Raw genomic sequence first — 20232 nt, 5'->3', positions numbered from 1 at the left:
GATGTTCTGTGATTTCCATTCCTGTTCAGAATAACATGACTCACCAGATACAGAATACTTCCTGATGTTGTTTTGGATATTTACTTAGAATTTTATGAGAAAAAGAAATCTTTATGGATTAAACCTTCCTCTGAAGTATAAAGTACAATCCAGCAGCATATTCTTATCCCTACAGCTAACACTGTGCTGGGTACTGGCAGTTCAAAGCTATGCTTTGAACTGTCCTGGAATGACCCAGCTGGGAAGAAATTACATTTAATCAAGCATTTTTAAAAAAATGTATGTTTTCAAACATAGGGACCTGCATAGGCTTTATTGGTGTAAGTAATCCACTTGAGTAAGTGGAAGTATGTACATGTAAGACAATCTGCGTTGAAGTCTGCAATATGTGCATGCAATGTAAACAGACGTTAACTCATCTGCATCATTTCACATGGGTCTACAAATGAAAAGTGCAAACACAAATAGCACAATGCAATTCATTTGGGAAATAGTTAGTGTCCTAGTTTCAGCTGGGGTAGAGTTAATTTTCTTTCTAGTAGCTAGTATAGTGTTATGCCTTGGATTCAGTATGAAAAGAATGTTGATAACGCACTGATGTTTTCAGTTGTTGCTAAGTAGTGCTTAGACTAAGTCAAGGATTTTTCAGCTTCTCCTGCCCAGCCAGCAAGAAGGCTGGAGGGGCACAAGAAGTTTGGAGGGGACACAGCCAGGGCAGCTGACCCAACATGGCAGACGGGGTATTCCATACCATGTGAAGTCATGCCCAGTATATAAACTGGGGGGAGCTGGCCTGAGGCGGCAGGGGATCCCTGCTTAGGAAGTAACTGGGCATCGGTCAGCGAGTGGTGAGCAAGTGCATTGTGCATCACTTGTTTTGTATATTCCAATCCTCTTATTATTATTGTCACTTTGTTATTGTTATTATTATCATTATTAGTGTCTTCCTTTCTGTTCTATTAAACCGTTCTTATCTCAACCCATGAGTTTTACCTTTTTCCTTCCGATTCTCTCCCCCATCCCTCTGGGCGGGGGGGACGTGAGCGAGCAGCTGCATGGTGCTTAGTTACTGGCTGGGGTTAAACCACAACAGTCGGGAAATACTAACAATGACTAAATGAAATTTCCCAGCCAAAACACTACCTCTTTGAAGGAAGAAAGCAAAGTGAGGACACGGTCCAGAAACTTCAGCAGTGGGGAACCTGGAGAGAGGGAGCATAACTTATCTCATCACCAAGCACGGCAACATCCTCCTGCCCTAGAACACGGCAGCTAAGAGTCCAGCCACTGCCAGAGCAGCAGCTGCTTTATATTTCCAGAGCTCAATGTAAATTACCATTCAGATTGGTGGGTTGAGAGACAGACTGAACTTCTTCACTGTGCAATCAACTTGCAAAGGAGTTGATTCATATGACATTACAAGAAAGCCATTGTCAGAATAGGGTGATCTCACTAAAAGAGTAGATGTGGATGTCTCAATGATGTAGCATATTTAAGATGCTATTTCCTTGCTTGCAGTCACATGAAATATTATCAGTACTCTTGTAGTTCAAACAAACACCTGAAAAAGATACCATCCATCATCAATTTCCATGCAGGTGTATTACAGAGGACATTGACAATTCTTTCTTTAAAATTATGTTATTTTTACATGTTTCTAAAATTGGAAAAAAACATACAGAACAAAAATTCTTAAGTAAATATATTTATTATTGTTGGATTTTTTAATGAAGAAATACTGTTACTTCAAGTATAGGCTTACAATCCTGTTTCACTGTTCTTTATGGCAAAACAAGAGACAAGAACTCCCTGGTCAACTGCACTTTGATCAGTAGAGTCAAACTGTGGTTTCAGATATTTATGCACAAATCTCATTGACAGCAGGATCAATTATATTTGTACATGAAGTGAGAATCTGCCTCAAAAAAAACACTAAAAAGATTTAAGAACTCCTGCTATCTTAACATTCTTTTTACACAGAAAAGCCACTTGCATACATGGAGAAAAGATATATTCAGGATACGAAGACCAAGTTCTCAAAATCCATGTCACTTTGATTGCTATAACATTAAAATGCAAATTAGTCTTTTAATATGGACCACCAGTTGTGTCACAACAGAAACAGCTCTTCTCCCATTCCATAGTTTTAACTACGTATTACTTGGTGAATACAATTTTCAGAACAGACCTCTGTTTCACCTGTCCATTGTTTTAAGAAGTTAAAAGCTTAGTTCTTTATCAATGGTTATGAAGCAATTTTCTATCCTTTCATATTTTATGTGAGTATCAAATACCAAATGAGTGCTCTCGTTTATTTCCAAGAATGCCTTGTGCATTAACTGGTGCAGCTCAGAGCAGGATATGGATAAAGCTGAAAACAACTACTGAAAAATATGTTTTTATGCTGAAAACAATTACTTCTCTTAACTGCAACCTCTTTAGCATGGAATAAGGCAAGCATCAAGGGACTTGTGTGCAACAGGAAATGGTTTTGTAGTTATTAGTAGCATCTTCTTTCTTCCTTTGTACTATTAACAAAACCTAATGTTAAAGCAGTTATGAAGAGCCAAACAGATTCTCTACTTCCATTTTTATGATAGAATTTGCCTAAGTAAATGTTATCCTCTGGAAGTAAAATTCACATTTCATGACTCAAAGTTTCAGCCTCCGGCCCTACAGCTGGAGTTCTGTCTAAATGCAACAGAGGACACAAAACCAAACCATCTCTTTAGTTCTAGAGGTTGCCTCACTCAGGGACACCCAACCTGAGCCAGGTCCTAGAGGAATGATGCGCTCACCATCCTGAAGTATCGAGGCTGAGTCGGACGCCAGTTATCAACCAGGGGGAGATTGGGTTCATTCTCAGCATTCTTGGATAGGCTGCGGAGCTTCGCCATCTGCAGGAGAACAAAAATCGAAGTGTCCTGATGGAAATCCCTTGGGATCAAATCCACAGCGCAACACTTAAGCCAAGGAGGCTGGTCCAGCCCCAGAAGCTGGGGAGAAAAAGTCTCCTTCAAAGTTGTGAAGATGTCCTTCACTGCATCACCACAAGAACTGTACTCATGTTCTTTTCCCAGTAGTAATATTCTTAGAAATAGTCAAGACAGAAAAAATGCTATCTCAACAGGATTGTGAAAAGTACTATCACTTATGTGCTGTCTGCAGAACTGCGTACAGCCACAGAAACTGTGGGAAGTCCTCAGAAAATGCGATTAGAACAGCCCATGCCATAATAAACCTCTTCTACTCTAACCCTGCCTTACTGTCTGATTGTTAAGAAGCCTCTGGAACTGCAAGTTGTTCAGGCTAAATTATAAACTAATTGTTCATTTCTGTGGTGGGTCTGTAGCAGAGGATATATTCTGCTGCAGTGACACAAAAAAGTCCGTTATTAATAATAGGAATGTAAATCTGGATAATGACTTGGTCAAGGTTTCAAATGGTTTGTAAACAGGGTCTGCAGCCTGACTCTTCTTGGCCATTTTTTTTTTTTTAACCAAGGTATGGTTTTTTTGAGGGATGCCGTAAGAAGTGTTCTGCCCATACTCTTCGAAACTGCATAATGTTCTTCCTCTACCGCCTTCTGGTTTTCCAAGGATGCAACACATAATACCCACTTACAGATACATTATGTTCACTTGTTGTCACTGCCATGCACAACATTAGACAGAAAGCGTATCAGCTGTGATTCAGACACTTGACACTTCTCTGAATGGCTTACCATGAAAAGAATGCATACATTTTCCCATGCGTACACTTGAAAATGTAGCTTCATGCATGGCATGATCAACTTTGTTCGCAACTAGCTTCAATACACTGACATATCTACCTTTTACAGTACAGAGGTCAAGTCCAATAGAAGGATTTCTCTCTGGGCTGTAAAACCTGGGTTCACTGTGACTATATTAATTCCAGTTTATGGACTGAGCTAGCTCAGGCATCTCAGCATTGCTCTTCACGGCTCTACACGGCTCACAAAACCCAGATATCTCAGTTTGCCTGAACAATGATGAGGTCACATTTATAACCAGTATAATATGCATCAGCTGGATTATTCATGTGAAATTAAATTTCAGATGAAGAATAATTTGTATGGGAACAGTAGAAGATGAAAGTAGTTAATCAGCTTTGTTAATACTGATAAAGTACTATTGGAGAAGAGATTGCTGGTTTTTACTATTATTTGTGGAAGATCTGCCCTACTCAGAAAAAAATGGCATATATTCAGGCTATAGCTACATAAAGGTGAAAAAATTAGTCTGCAGTTAGATAGAGTTATTCCACAGTTAAATTCCTATCCTTTCATTAAAAGTAATCTGAGCAGCTAGGCCACCCACTCTACATCTCAGGGACTTCTGGTGAATTGATTTTTCTGGCAGAGTACCGATTTGCAGCGACTGCACTTATCCTTGTGGCTAATATACTATTACCATCTGGCTGCAAAAGCATGCAAGCGATCCACTGTAAATGCACACGCACTTAAAATAATTACTATTAATGAGGCTGCCACGGTAGTACACTTTCTAGGATTAGAAATAATTGGTAACACAATCGTCTTTTATGAATACATTATTTAGACTGCAGGCACTCTGGAGTGAGTAAAGTCTTTCTATTGTGTTTGTATACAGTACCTCACATACACTGCCAATTCTTCCTGAAAAGCAGTTATCTCAGTATAAAAGCCAATGTCCCATCTATATGTAGCAATTTCCTTTTTACCTTAAATGCTCCATTTTTTCTACAGTAGGGCCAGTTAGAGGACTGTCTGTATTCTTCCCCAAACTCACTAACTTTAGATAAGCTGAAAAAAAGGCCATGACCCAAATACAGTAGTGATTAAAACGTCTTTTCATGAAGCTGGATCAATGATGTGATTAGTTATTCCTTTAAAAACACATTTTAAACCAGAGATGCTCAGTAATGACTACACTTTTCCCAACAAAATCTGTAGCTGATCTTCTGTAATATAAACCTCTAAGCAGATTTATTTTGTGGAAACCAGTCAGACCATATTTGTATTTTTCACACAAATACAAGCTTCAAAATAGCCCACAGATTTTAATTTTCAGAAGGGCAATGAAACAGGAGGCAGATCAGTTCAATAAGCTGTGAAAATTAAGCTGTAAGTTATATGAATACATTACCATATTTCATCTCTTGCCAGCTAAGGTTCCCATCATACCTGAGTTATGTTTTTTAAAATATGAAGAGCCACATAAATAAAAAGTACTAGAAAATAAGAATTTTTTTTTGTGATACCTGCACATCAATCAATGCAATGAAACACCTTATCCCCTTGAGAACCTAAAATGAAAAGTTATGTGTCTACATATAATATCTACATAATACGTCAGTCACTTGATTAATGTTCATGTTCTCATTATCCTGGAGTCTTGAAATTTGTGATATCATATCATTATAGTCTGCTGAGTAGAGGAATAATCTCAGATAAGAAAACTGACTTGTGTGGTATGAGAATCATAGGCTGACATGATGAAAGAGGGCATTCAAATTTCTCTAAATGGGACTGATGGGGAATGAGGATTAACAAGAAATACTTCTTCATGGTAAGTCAGCAGAGAATGCTTTCAAATTAGCAAGAATTTATAGTTATCTGATACTGCTCCTGTTTGTGAAAATTTAGCTGGTATACCTTCCAGAAACATGGGTATCAAGCACCTGATACACTTCTGTAATTTTCTTGGTTACGTGACACCATCTAGAATATGGGGCAAACAGAATCACCAATCCCATTAAATTTGTATTCTGTTAAAAGATGTTTTTGAAAGAAGCATAAGAGACACATTTGCAAAGTAGAATGCTCAAAAAGTTGGAAATGCTCAGCTGCATTAAGTGAGAACACTGGACTCCTGCTTCATTCAGTGTGCAATGTAGTTAGGGTACCTGACTGTCCACTGCTTTTCATTGCAGATGATCACTTTTTCACAGCAGCTTTATTTCATCATTTGTCCAGTGATTACCCTCAAACATTCATCATAAGCAACGAACACTTTATCTGAGGAAGCCTGACACAATATAAATGGTTGAAAAAATCCTGCATAATCAAAGTTGTTGGTGCAAATCTAACATAAGCTTTAGCTAAATGTGACAATGTTCTGATTTAAATGGTTGCAGGAAAATACAAGTTAATGGCTTGAGTTTTCCTACATTGGCTCTTGGTGTAATGCAGTAACCTAAAATAAAAGGTATGAGCCACATCCAGCTCCATCCTTTCCTACTAGCAAGAGCTAATATCGTGTGAACACAGGGACTGGGAAACAGAAAGAGAACTACTCTTTTCTTTAGCTGCTGTCGCAAGAGGTGTCTTGCCCACAGAAGAAAGAACTCTCATGTATAGTAATTACTGCTTGCTGTTAGTCACACTCCAAACTGCTATAAACTCTTACCGTCTACACTGTTTTATGATTTTACTAATTTATTAAGCTCTCTCATGTCTGTGGATTTGAACCACCATGATGTCTGACATGGGCTAGGAAACAATGAGCTGTTCCAAGTAGAGAAGATCATCATCTCTTCTCAATTAGTTCATGTAGGACTCATACAGAGACAGGTAAAGTTATGTGTCTAATAGTTGATTGCACATATTAGGTTGTAGACTGCAGTCCTTTGAAGATTTTTACAGGTTCCCTATGGAGTCCCAAGGTAGTTTCTAAGGCATTCGGTTCTTCACTCTCCTTTTAATCATGCAGTTTCTCACAGAATCCAATGAGCATTTTCCTTGTCAAAAGAATAAGAACAGGTTATGGCATGTAACTAAAAAGAAGTGGGTAAAATATAATCTATTTGAAGTTTACCTGATCTGAGCTGACTATAATAGGCTCTCTAAGAACAATCCAAGTGATGCACTCTTCACAAGGTGGAGTAGTGAAAGACCCATGGTATGTCCAGTAGTCATGAGATTTAGGGAAAAGAATTGAAGGATCGAAGTTTGGGAAAGGAGCTTCTTTCCCCTTAAAAAAAAACACAAACACACAACAAAACCAAACAGAAAACACTTCAACAGCTCTAGTCAAGTTTAGGTAAAGATGCAGCTCTGGTATTTTAAGCAACAGAGAGTGACAGATACTTCAAAGGTATGAACTAAGGAAACTAAGCACACATGTACACAAGACATCATGATACAGTGTAAAGATAAGTGGACTGAATGACCCTCACAGATGGGCCCAGAGAAGCATGACACAACATACGACTCCATGATGCTACTTCTTGTACCTGAGCTAACTCATGTGAAGCGGCATCCAGTACCAATGTGCTTCACTTCTCTTCCTTCTGGCCTTCTTTCTCATGGAAATTCTGTCTATCTATTGAATATTGGATTAGGTCACCATATAATAAAAGTGAGACAGGTATTCTAGATTTATAATATTTGTGCTAATAGCAAACAAGATGGCCTATGAAATGCGAGATTCTTACCACACAATGTTATCTGAGACACAGATTTCTTGTCAGTGGCATTTACAGAGGTCCATTGGGCAGCCTATTTCAAGACAGAATGGACAAATTTCCATAGGTGCCTTTCTTTTGTCACTGACCACTGAGGGAATAAGACTCCATACCTAGTTTTCAGGTGAGTAAAGTTTGGCAAGATGACTCTCATTTTCACAAAATTAATAAGGCCCACTAAAGCCAAAGAAGGGTCATATGTAAATGGAAGAAAGGACTTTTCTTGTTAAGGAAAAGCTACCCATGGTTTTATTCACAGGTATATTCTGGCAATGGTGCAGAGTAGAATTTGAAAACTATAAAGTCATGCCTCTTGATTTTTCTTTTTGTCCTGAGAATTTGCAGCAATTGTCCTATAATGAAAAGCCCAACATTTTTACCTTTGTTTTGATAGCATTTATTTCTTCGAGAATTCTCTTCATCTCCGGTTTAGGAGTTTTCCCTACCTGTGAAGAAGAAAGCATGAGCTAACCAAAGAGTTCTGCTTGGTCAGTTTTCTTCTTTCTCCTATTTCTTTTATATGTGCATCTAAACATATATCAACTATAAAATTACAATGCATTAACCCAACCTATCACCCTACCAGCTTTGTAAGCTATGTCTTCTGTCTGTACCCTCTGTCTGTACCCCAACAGATATCATGATCCAAATGAGGAAATTATATCAGTACAGAACCTCGGCATCACAGGTAATTTCACAATACAGCTATTCCTGTTGACATTGAATTTTAGCCTAACAAAGATAAACAACTCTTCAGACTCAAGTAGAGAATTTGGAAAAAGTTTCATTCTAGTTTAAAAGCCAGATGTCATGGTCAGATCTACTGTTTGCAATTGTTGATCTCAACACAGATGTCCATCTTTCTATCTCTAGTGAATATTAATCAAACAAGAGAGAGAAAGACCACTATTTCAGGCTAAGACTGCATGCCCCCAAAAGGATTTTAAAAAAGGATGAGTTACATGTATTGTCTGTGAGTTAGTTTTGCCTGGGAGAAAGTTCATGAAAAGCCTAGGAGCGATATCTGTCTTTGAAATCAGTCCATGATTAGCATAGAAGACAGCTGACTGCTACTGGAGAGAGGGCCACTACTGACATCGTGTCCCCAAAGCAGGGGCAAATACATCTGTATTTACAGCTTCCACCAGCCACATAGTGACACAATAGCTGCTGGGACAAGTGTGTGTAGTATTGGATACCATTTGAAATAACATGACTCATGCTCTATAACTTGAAAAGCATGCATTACTGAAAGTCAAGCCCTTCAATGTGGTACGATCCCTAGAAAATACATTCAGAGGGTTTTTTCTTTTTTAACCCTGTAAGAATAGAAAACTCTCTAGTAGCAGTACAAAGAAGGGTTGCATGCTTCTACTTACTTGCAAAAATATGGCCAAAACAGCTATTCCATCAGTTCTTCTCACAGCATCAAGGTAATTACTGTATTTGGGATTCCAGTGTAACAAATGTAGCTGGAAACAAAGAAAAACATGTAAAAAAAAAATCCATTATTGAATAGCAAGCCATCAGAGGCTTTAGAGTTCTTCATATACATGAGAGTTTGGGAGAACAAAGAATGAGGATTAGGCTTTCCAGTAAAAAAAAAGGGGGGACAGAAATCTCATCTTAAAGCTGAAGAACACAGAAAATATGCTTAAGTAAGCAGGTAGGACATGCAGTTCAGAAGTCACCTGCTGGTATGTGATTCATTTCTATTTGGCTTTCAAATTACAGCAATTCTAGCAAAGAATCCATACGAATCTAAGTTCTGTATATTAGTCTACAGTTCTCATCTTCCCTTACAATCCTAAAGTGGTAGAAAATCAAGGTAACACATCCTTCCTTCTTTCTGTCACTACAATTTTATACTTCTGCTATAATACTATACTTCCAGAATACTGTTTTAGTAAGTTTGCATTGCTTCTCAGTAATTCAGTCTTGCTGTCCTATGTTTCTAGCCACGCTGGTTTGAGAACATGGAAACTTTTCTTTCACATAGTATTTTTCTTTACTTATGCTGTGAGAATTACTTCAACCTGATTCACATTTATAAGAATTGATGGGAGTAAGAATAAAATGTCACAGATAAATAAACAGAAAGAACTCCTTGAAAAGCAGACAAATGACAAATTTTGTCCCACCTGAAGGATAATGACAAATGTTATTTTACACCCTATTTTAAAATGAAAAGTGGTGAGTCTTACCTCTCCTGCATATCTCACTCCATTCACAACATGCTCAGAGCCATGGTCATCAGATGAACCCCAATGAAAGTGAAGCTGACGCAGCCTGTAGACTCCTGGAAGTGGCCCACCTCTCAGCACTGCAATTGATAATCTGCAACAGCATTAGACTCAAGTATCTTCCAATTCTTTTAAAATAAATATAAATATTTAAAATATTCACATACATATTTACATATTTACTGTACAGATGCTCTATGTTTTGAGAGTACTGAATACATCTGGGAAATCTGCACTGATTTTAGGAGCATTTCAGGCAACCACCTTCACCTACAAGCATTTAAAGGCAGATGAAAATTATTTGTGTCTAGGCTTCCATTATAGTCAATACAGATCATTGTTTTAATTCAGCTGCATAGATGTGCATCTAGTACCTTCTGGGATATTCCAAAGACACCTGGACAGGACTAGAAGGTGTGACACAAGATCTATAGAAGAACTGTACTTTTCTAAAGCAGTATCTGGAGGCAAGGTTACATTAGGTTATAAAAAATGGCATGAGATGCCTGTGTTTGAGTAACTGAAGTAAGCCCCTGACCAGAACAGTCAAGCCTCTAGAGTAATTCTGCTTGCCTTAAGGTAGACACTCAATAGATGGTGGCCTGAATTGCTCTCTGGACTCCATTGATTAAGTGTGACTCCATCTCTGTTGACTAGAATGGGAGTTTAGAGACATAACCCACCTACTTTTAAAAGCCCACATAAGACACCTAAATTTAGATGTCTTAATCTGCCCCTGAATTCCATCTGATATCTACCTATATCAAAGCACACAAAAATAGCCGTGATTAAGATCAACTACTGAAGTGCTAGATGATAAACAAATTCCCACAAAACACTACAGACTGTGTCTTTTACTGCAGGCTATGACTTATTTGTTTAAAAAGCTATGAAATTACTGATGCTGCTTCTCCAGCTCTGGAAGAGGAGAAAGAAAACAGCAAATGAGCCACAAAAGCAATCACTGAGAATGCAAGCTGTTTTCCTAAAGAAATGTTCAGCCTGTGATGAACAATACCCTGTATTCTAAATAGTCTTAACACTTTTACATTATATACCAAATGAAGGTGGTGCATTTGAAAGGATCTCGCAATAAAAAGGGGAGAACTTCTTCACATTCACCAAAATACTAATTAATATTCAGTTCTCATTCACTTTATTTGGAGATAGTAGTTATAGCATTCCTATAAACCATTCCGCAGTTCTTAAGAACACATTTTTATATGCTAGCGAAAAATACCCTTAAATCTGAAAAGAAAAGGAACTAAATCCATGATCATCTCAAGAAAAAAAGTACTAAGAGTATTCTTTACTGAACATTAAGACCAAGCTGTATTCTCAACAAATTCTTTTTCCTTGTTCCCACAGACATTCAGTAGTGTGGTCGATGCAGATATGGTAACAGGAGTAGCTGACAAGGCCATCAATTCTCCATTAAAATAGATCTGTAAGACCAAATAATCCAGTTTAAGGTAAAAATGTGTCATTATTTCCACTGATGGGCCATCAGCAAACATTTTCAATTGGGCATTAAGTAAAGCTCTGCATCACCTTGTGCCAACACATTCCTGCTTCACTCATCTATAAATAGACAGTAGCTTTTGCTTAGCACACTTTAAGCAGACACAATGATGCAAAGACTAAGATGGCTATAAACTAACATCTCCTGAAGGACAAAAAGGTGCTTTCTTTAATTGCAAGTATATAGTATAAAATATAGAAATACATGAAATAACAATGTAAGTAAACTAAATTTCCCTATGTCAGTAAATGAAATTTCCCCACGCTTTAAAAAAGGTAAACAAAACAGTTACAAGAATGAAGTTCTCCAATATCTAAAACATAAGAAATCCCAAACTATGTCTGCATAGCTCAAAGTTAGTTAAAAAAAAAAAACCAAAAAAAACCCCAACCTTTATTTTTTTAAACATGTGGCTTGGAACATAAATTCTAAAGGTATCATTATCATCTTGGGTTTTTGTTCTCAGAAAATACTAACACAAATAAATACGCACCCATATAACAGATAAAAAAAGAATATGAGGTAGAAGTTTATAAAAGAAACTATGGTATCTTTAAATTGTTTTTCAGTGGTGTTAAAATATAGCTTTATTTTTATATATTTACATATTTATATGTTCCAGGGAATTATTCTAAGAATTCTTACACAGGAAATGTTCACCTTAAATATCTGAGACTCACAGTTTTAAGGCTGCGATAGCTGTTTTCCTACCACAAAACACTTATAAAAGGTTGCTTTTCCAGAAGGCCCCATGAATCACTCTGAGCTTCTACCTACGACACTGCATGAAATAAAAAGCAAGAGCTTTAAAAAAGGAGCCTGCAGGCTCACTCCCTGACATACGGGCGGCCAGCTTTTGTCTTAGTTCTCTGAAATACTGTGTAATCCTTTTCACATGGCTAGCTGAATGGCTGGACTTACTTCTGAATACTGGAAATGTGGCATTTCTGTTCCTGTTTCTGCTCTACTGGAAGTAACAGGATGGCCACAGCAGACTTAGCAAAATGTAACTCCCTCAAACCTGCTGTCATTAAAGTAACACGGCCCAGCTGCAAGAATATACAAACCAGCCCAGGAAGACAAGGGAGAGAAGTATTCACTCCTTTTTGGTGCCTTACTGTTGCAAACTCTCATCCCATTGCTCACTGACTGACTCTTTTTATAGGGTAGGGGTCTGGTTGTTAATCTGCACCAAGGTCAATCGTCATCTATCCTCACAAAGGTAAAACTGGCAAAGTTATGCCTACACAAATGCCTTCCCTGTTTGCTGTGAAAGCATACCGTGAAAGTCGTGTAGAAAAACGCAAGGAGCACCAGACAGACTCATGAGGTGAGCTGTGTTTATAAACATGAGAAGAGATCACTTTCTTACAAGATTTATGACCCTCACATCCTGCTAAATCCGTAAAATGAACTGGTAAACCACAGTGAAATTAAATTAGTAAGGTATTACTGTATGACAATTGAAAGAGACACATTACCTTTGTTATGCTGCCTTATAACAGAATCTAACAGTGCAATATAAAAACCATAGCTTTTTAATGTCAGTGTCACATTTTAGATATTACAAAAAAGCCTCCGCTCAAAAGAGGATCTCTGTACTGAAACAGTCTGGCTAACTGCAGGGATAAAATATGTTTCCTAAAAGCTTCTGGAACTAAAATTTCAGTTCTCACTGAAATTTTCTTTAAGCAAGCACTGAATAGCTATGCAGAAGAATTACTTTTGTTTCTATTTGAACTTTGTACTCTTACAGGGACAGACCGGGAAAGAGAAGTGTCTGACAGAAGTCTGTCAGCGTGCCACCGACCCTCACCTACACTGCAACACACCTTTTCCAGTTTTGTGCCTCTTGATCACAGCCTGTTCATCAGTGAGTTCCCAAATCACCTTTGTTTGTGGTAGGGCTGAAATCGCCGTCTCCAGGGGCAGAAAACTGACAGTCCACTGCGTAACTGCAGCCTCAGCAGGCCCTTAACTGTTCAAGCATTTTTACCTCTAACAACGGAAGTTCGAAGTTAACAGAAACTCAACTCTTAAACTCCCTGTACCCAAGCTCTGCAGTGCTCATATTAACGCTCACTACCTTCATGCAGACACTACAAATGATAGATGTGTTAAACACTGAAGGAAGAATTTAACTTTGCTGCCTTTTGCGGTATGCGGTATAGCCATCGAGCGGTATGTACCACAGCTAGACAAGCACTAGGATTTAGCTGTGCTATTCTTGTAACAGCTACTGGCTTTTTCCAGTGTAAATTCAGTACACAAAATGTTAAGTAACTTTTTGCAGGAATCAGCTAAAACTTGAGTGTCTATGGACAGACTTCCCTCAGCTTTAATTAAAGTTACTGGGCTTTGTCCTCAATGTTTTAGAACCATTCAACAACTAAACATTTATTCGCCGTAAGTTGGTAATCAAAATCTCGTTTGCAAAGATAAATGAAATTTCTTAAAGTGGTACTCCAGGAAATGCTGTCCACAAGCACTAGTCATGCTAAAAAGAGATCAATAAGTAACAAGCTCTCACTACTTACAGTAACCATCTCTTTCAATTTTTTTTGCATCACCCACTTCCAAAGGCACACATTCCTTTGATAAGAAATTGAAAGATTCTGCAAACAGCATCAAGGTAACCTTATAAGAAAGTGTGCCTGCACCGAGCTACTCCAAGCCCTTAAATGTCATCCATCAGAAAGTCAGTAAAAGGAGAAGTAGGAATCTGTTTGGCTGATGAACTTCCATAGAAAGTGCCAAGGAGTTAACAAAAACAACAAAGTGAGAAGATGAAAGAAGGCATCCATTTGTCATAGCCTTAGTGTATCTCTCCCCAGCTGCTGTGTCCAAGTTCCAGTACAAGACTTACGTATCTTTATTAAATGACTGAACATCTTGATCTAACCATCTAACCAAGGTATTACAAAGAAAGCCAGAGAGTCATTAATTGTAAGGAAGTTGCAACCTATCTATCTCACACAGCATCATGACAACGGTCCCACCAGTTAGGTGCTCTCAGGACACTTCTCTGGCATGGATATTTTTTGAATTTTAAAAGCAAATGGACTCTGCTGGCAGAAATAAGATTGCAACTCTGATTCAAAACAAGAGTCACTGCTGGATCTAAAAGAGTATCTGAGTTGCCATTCAGGCCAAAAACCACAGCAGTGGTAGGCTGCCAAAGTACCCAAGTTCTGGTATGGGTTTTATTGGGCACAGATACCTAGGAGGTTTTGATTTCAGCTCCCAGTTCTTTCCCAGATTTTGAGACTCCAGCCTCCACCTGCAATGATTTTACAGTGCTTAAGGTCCTTCTTCCACATAGGTATGGTAAGACAGGCAACTGATTCCACAACAACCCATTAACTTGTATGGACAGGCAGCAGAGGCATGACGCAGCTCCTAAAGCAAATATCTGTCATCAAAGCCTTCAACTGTATAGCAGATTCTTAAAGTCAACCAGACTTTATAAATAGCTGGAGATAAATTCTCCAATTCCTTCCACTAGACTAACTCCAAAGACAACAGTAATAAGGTCTTTTTCAACATAGTATGTGAATTACATTGGATGGCACTTTCCCTGGAAGCTTCTCTCTAATCATTTGAGTTTAAGAAACTGTCCCAATGGTGAATATTCAAACTACTCCTGGCACAGCAGACACAATGGAAGTAAAACTTGGAGACATCCAAAGTAATTCATTTTATCACTCACCTTTGCAATTTATTCAGAAACCTATTTTACCTACCACTAATGAAAATCTAGATAGAACTACAGAAATGGGTATGACCACTCTAACTGAAAAAGTCAGGAAAATAAAGGAAGCCCTTAATTTTCTGGTTAACTCAGAAATAATTTAGATAGAGTGATAGATAGACAGACAGATAGATAGATAGTCTGCTTTTGTTCCAAAGGAATAAAAGCTTCATTCCTATATGATTGCTCTTACTTATGTATGTATTATGCAGGTGGGCGTTCATTTACACAAAAAATAAGTCACTGTACCTATCCTAAAAAACTTAAAACATGCTCAAGTCAGTAGGAGTATGCACAGTGGAATTTGTCCTGCAATTAGCACTATATTAGAGAAGGAACACCACCCACAGACTCTGCAGTCAATGGTATAACAAAGGAGACATAACAATAAACACTGAATGTTTCTTGCCTTCAAAGAGTTCAGAAATACACCTACTTTTTTTCCAGTGAGTCACTTTTTATTTCTGAGATCAGAACACAACAGTTACTGAGCAGTTCATCCGAAAAAAAATTCAGAACATTCCAAAACTTTCTGCTCTTTATGGCCACAGTGTTGCATCCATGCTGTAGATTGCTGTGTGTGGATACTCACTCCCACGCAAAATCTGAGTAATTGTAACAGTAATTATTTTGCCATTTATGCAGAAGACGCAACCATTGATATAGTTGATGCTGTTCCAACAAATACAAGAGATGGTAAAAAATGGTAAGTAATGGTCATGGAGGTCTTCTCATATGCCACAGCTGCATTTCTTTACTGATGTATTGTGTTATCTATCATTAGTAATATTTTTATTCAAATAACATTAAAGATTCCCACTCTGCTAGAGAAGTAATCAAACTCTTGACTGCATAGTCATTTGTGAGTTTTGATAATGTATTAACTAGTCCAGCTTACATACATTTTGATCTTCAGTTTTCATGAAACCCAAGTCATTCATTAAAAATCCATACCCATGGATATTTAAGATCAATCAACCTATCAGTAAAATTCCTCCTAGTAATTATAGCTGTCAATCCTAGCTATATTGTAATAGAAATTGGAACTTTTAATGCAGTTAAGAAATAAGTCTGTACACTGTGGAAGACAGACTTTTCAGTATTTTACTGAAACTGACATTTCTTTTTCCTTTTCTTACCATCCCATGTACTATAAATAATAACACAATTCTGTTGACCTTGATACAAGAATAAAGAGTGAGGTATGCATTTGATTCTTCCTTTTTAATCGCAGTACTAATGCAATTTCATACTTCTTTCAGCATTGTTTTTTCCTTTTAAATATAGCCAACAGTATTAACATGAAATGTCAGTCCTTCTGTCAACATAAACTAAGTATTTCTAGCACCTGTTAAACTGAATGGACACATCTCTTCAAAATATATAACCCACTAACTCTTAAAAGCTATGCATTATATATGCAGCACATTGTATGTTGTCATAACTATGAATGGATTCAAGACTTCAGACATTAAAGCTGAAACACTGGAATTTCTCAGCCTTATAATCCTCATTAAGACAAAATCTCATGAATGCCAAAGGGAGTTTTAACTGATTAAATACTGTGACTTTGTGGCAACATCTGGTTCCTTACTTCATTTATCAGAAATTACATGGTACAGTTTTCAAATATTGTAACTTCAGCCATATAGACAGTTAAAGATGTTCTGCTGGGCATCTCAAATAGCTTGAGTGGAATTCAGTCCTCATAGATAAAGCCTGGACTCCTTGCTCCTGGAAAGCAACACAACTGCCATGGCTTTTGCAAGCTCAGAAATCTACCTTACATGTTAAATCATCCTGCACTGAGCTTCTTTGCAGCTCTCTCCATTCCCTAGGATTTTACCCATGGACTTTAAAAGTAGTCCCAGGCCCTTCCCATCAGTTGTGCAGGGCAGTGAAGTCACGGAAACCTGTATGTCACATGCAGGCAGTACACAGAGACCTTCTGACAGCCATGAGAATTCAGAGCACACTCTGTCTTCCAAGAAACTTGAGAAATAATCAATGATATATAATGACAGCTTGAGATTAAAACAAAACTAACCTGATCTATCAAAGGAATCATCAAATACAACTCTGCAGGTCTTCCCATTATTGAGGATGGTCTTAGCTGCACAAGGATCATAACTAGCAAACCATGGTAATAGGGAGCGATCGTAATGCACTTCTTTGTTATTGATTTCAATAGGTGACTGATGGCGTCCTTTGGCAAACGGGTAGTTTTTGTGCCACTGATCAGGTCCTAGAAAAAAATAGGAGTATCATGAAAACCTTTTCTAGCTAGGTGTGAATTATACTTGTTTTACAATAAATGCAAGCTTGGCTTTGCTTAGCTACAGAACATCAATTAAATGTATTAGTAAGTAGGTTACTAATCGTCTAGGTTGTTAGTCATGCCCTGTCAAGAGTTTCACTGTATAAAAAGCAATTAGATTACTCCAGCTGGAATACTGGATACTGCAAGTCCTTCAACTGAACCTAAACTCTCATGGCAACCACAGGACTTTACTTATTGGGAGACTGACAATACACCAAGGAAGGAAACTAGAAAAGTCCAGCAGTGGCTAGAAATATGATGGGATATACCCAAATGATTCAAATGTGGCACCATGTACCCATCTGGAGATAGAAAAGGCCACTGGTACCTGAAGAAGACAGGAATTTGAAACATGGGTTTAATTACCGTCATGGTTTTATCAAGAACTTCACGTGGAAAGAGCCTGACCAAGGCCGCGCTGCTCTTCCTGCAGCAGAGGAGAGCGCAGAACAACAGGCCACCCCGCTCTCCCACCTCTGCGGGCAGGAGGGACCGTGCCTGCGCTGCAGACCGGCACTGCTCCTCCGGCAGCAGGGCCAGCCTAAAGCTGGATTTTAAAGCCATGTCAAATTTTAAATTATACTGACAGTAGGAAAACTGACTTCATTTGACTTAGAGACAGACCTCTGCCACGGCCTCCGCCTCCTCCACACCTGCGAGCGGCGGCCGGCCGGCCGGCCGCCCTGCCGCCGCACAGACCCAGGCCCGCCTGGAGCCCCTGCTGCCCCTCTTCCCGCACGCTCAGGCCCGCCTTGCCTGGGGTCCTTCTTTGGTCCCAGACCCGCTGCCTGCAGGGGCGGCGGCCCCGCGGCCCCACTCACCGTTTTCGCCGTCGTAGCCCCACGGGTAGTAGCTGGGGTTGATCATGGTGTCGCTGCCGCGCCCCGGCGCCGCGCCTCAGCCCCTCCCGGCGGCTCCGGCAGGACGGCGGCCTCGTCTCACGGCGGCTTTTTATAGACTCCCGCCAACTCCATGCCCTTCCCCGCCGCCGGCGGGCCGGGAGGGACAGCAGAGCCCCGACCGCCGGGGGCGGGGAGAGCCGCGCTGCCTCGCCTCGCCGCGCACCGCCCGCGCTGCCCCGCCGCTCCCGCTGTGAGGCGCCCCCGGCCCGCCGCCCCCAGCCCCCGCCGGCCTCCGGGTGGCGGGCGATTCTCCTCAGAGCTGCCGCGGGGGACGGGGCGTGAGGGGATCCCGCTGTGCGGGGGGTGCAGAGGGTGATCCCGGCGCGGGGCAGCGCGGGGGACGCGGCACGGCTCCCCAGCTCTCCCGGCGTGCGGAGGCCGCGGGGAAAGGAGCCCACCCGGGGCCGGCGCTGGGAGGGCCTGGTGAGGGGAAAGGGGCGGCTGCCGCCTGCCCCAGCGCCGAGTACATGGGAGTATAGAAAAGCACGAGTGTCCACAACTAGGCACGGGCAATGTAGGAACGTTTTTCAAATTCGTATAAGATACGTATACGTACGCACCCAGACAGACATGGAGACACAACAGGAAGCTCAGGCTGGCTGGTGTCCGAAATTAAATTTACAGGTGACCGGCTGGCTGGCTGGGCTTTTTATGGTTGGTTGTAGAACGCCTGTTTGCCGTAAGACTGCGTCGGGGTAGGAGAGGCTGGGTCCCTCCCGAGGAGAGCGCGCTGGTGGTGGGTTTCCCACTCGATGTGCAGCGTAACCCTGGTCTGGAGGTCAGCTGGGGATGAGGGGATGAGTCCAACAGCTTCTGTGTGCAAACGGCTATCACAGGTTCACACCCTTCCCTATGAAATTCCCACATATACACTTGGGTTCCGGCGCTGCTCCCTGCTGCGCTGTCTCCTGCTGCCTTCATAAACAGCTGCCCTGCAAAAATTCAGTAGCATTAATTGCCCCGGCCTTTAAAAAGGTGCGGCTTCCGACTGCAAGGATTCTTGGAAACTGGAAATAACTAAACTAGCTGAAGATCCAGTTACTGCCAGCTCCAGATAAAATCGTTATTATCAAGTTAAGCATAGGATCTGTTTGTTTTGCTTCAGCTCTAATTCTCCTTTCATTTAGCAGGGTGTTATCCATCAAATTGCACTTAAGATTGTAAGCATACTTGTTAGCGTGCATGCGTTCCTTATGTGACTTGCATGTGACACACAGAAACCAAATGCCTCCTAAAAAATATTTGTTATTCTGACACATTGGGAATTATCAGGTGAGTTAGTTAGAGAAAACAGAGGTTAGCACCAGTGGCGTAAAATGGATGAGGGACTGACTAGGCAGAAGACAAGAAGACATTGGACTGAAAGGTGAATTACTGCGATTTAAATTTTAGTAGACTTTCTGAATAAGAAGTGAGATTATTTTATTTGATAGTAATGAAGTGGGGACAAAAGTACAAGTTGGTTAAAGAAAAATGCAAATGGCACAGGTTGGAAGGATGGGGTTATCATACAGAAAACATCAGTACCCCTGAATGTTGTGTAAACTATTGTGGGTGAAGTTTAGTAGCTGAAAGTACAACACAGTGGTCTTGAATCATGGCCTTGGCTGATACATTTTTTCTGATCTGAAGTGGAAGAGAAGGAGGAATAATGGGATTCATTGGTGATAAAAGGTCAATAAGCATTACCAGGCAGGAACTGCTCACAAAAAACCAAGCACAAACCGAGGGCATGTCACTGGAGCTGGAGAGACCCTGGTGTGACCTCCTCTGAAACAGGTCTGTCATCCTCACAAAACTGAATTAGGATGAATTGGAACAGGTGCAGGAGAGACAAGGGAACTAAAGAGCCTCTTTTACAAGAGGAGACTATAAAAGCTTAGTGTGCTTTGCATAGCAAACAAATGGTAAGAGGGGAAGTGACAGCTGTCTGTATATACACATCATCAGAGAGGTAAACACCAAGAAATGAGAAGACTTATTGAAGCTAAAGAGCAATGTTAGCCAAGGAACAATTACATACACAT

The 20232-nt window shown here is 40.0% G+C and overlaps 1 protein-coding gene across 2 annotated transcripts; it reads right to left on the bottom strand.

Annotated features, from left to right (window-relative positions):
* Positions 1–1689: 1689 nt before the first annotated feature.
* Positions 1690–18356, bottom strand: LOC128141815 (carbonic anhydrase 3-like). Of its 2 annotated transcripts, XM_052786986.1 has the most exons (7): positions 18125–18356; positions 17031–17228; positions 9672–9790; positions 8847–8939; positions 7848–7913; positions 6819–6974; positions 1690–2897 (listed from the first exon to the last, which is right to left on the bottom strand). In XM_052786986.1, exons 1-7 carry the CDS (start codon positions 18168–18170, stop codon positions 2778–2780), a joined length of 798 nt encoding a protein of 265 aa, XP_052642946.1. In that variant the 5' UTR covers positions 18171–18356; the 3' UTR covers positions 1690–2777. The 2 variants fall into 2 exon arrangements, with proteins under 2 accessions (XP_052642946.1, XP_052642947.1); XM_052786987.1 differs by lacking the exon at positions 6819–6974.
* Between the last annotated feature and the right edge of the window lie 1876 nt (positions 18357–20232).

This window comes from Harpia harpyja, chromosome 5 (assembly GCF_026419915.1).
Source record: "Harpia harpyja isolate bHarHar1 chromosome 5, bHarHar1 primary haplotype, whole genome shotgun sequence".
Taxonomy (NCBI): Eukaryota; Metazoa; Chordata; class Aves; order Accipitriformes; family Accipitridae; genus Harpia; species Harpia harpyja.
Note: the sequence above shows the minus strand (reverse complement) of the source record. Positions and strands in the feature narration are given on the sequence as shown.

Excerpts from the sequence above, each read along its gene's own strand:
- LOC128141815 (XM_052786986.1), bottom strand. The coding sequence starts at position 18,170 with ATGATCAACCCCAGCTACTACCCGTGGGGCTACGACGGCGAAAACG. Across the intron at positions 6,975-7,847 it reads TAAATGCTATCAAAACAAAG|GGGAAAGAAGCTCCTTTCCC; the intron begins GTAAAAATGTTG and ends TTTTTTTTTAAG. Across the intron at positions 2,898-6,818 it reads TTATAGTCAGCTCAGATCAG|ATGGCGAAGCTCCGCAGCCT; the intron begins GTAAACTTCAAA and ends GTTCTCCTGCAG.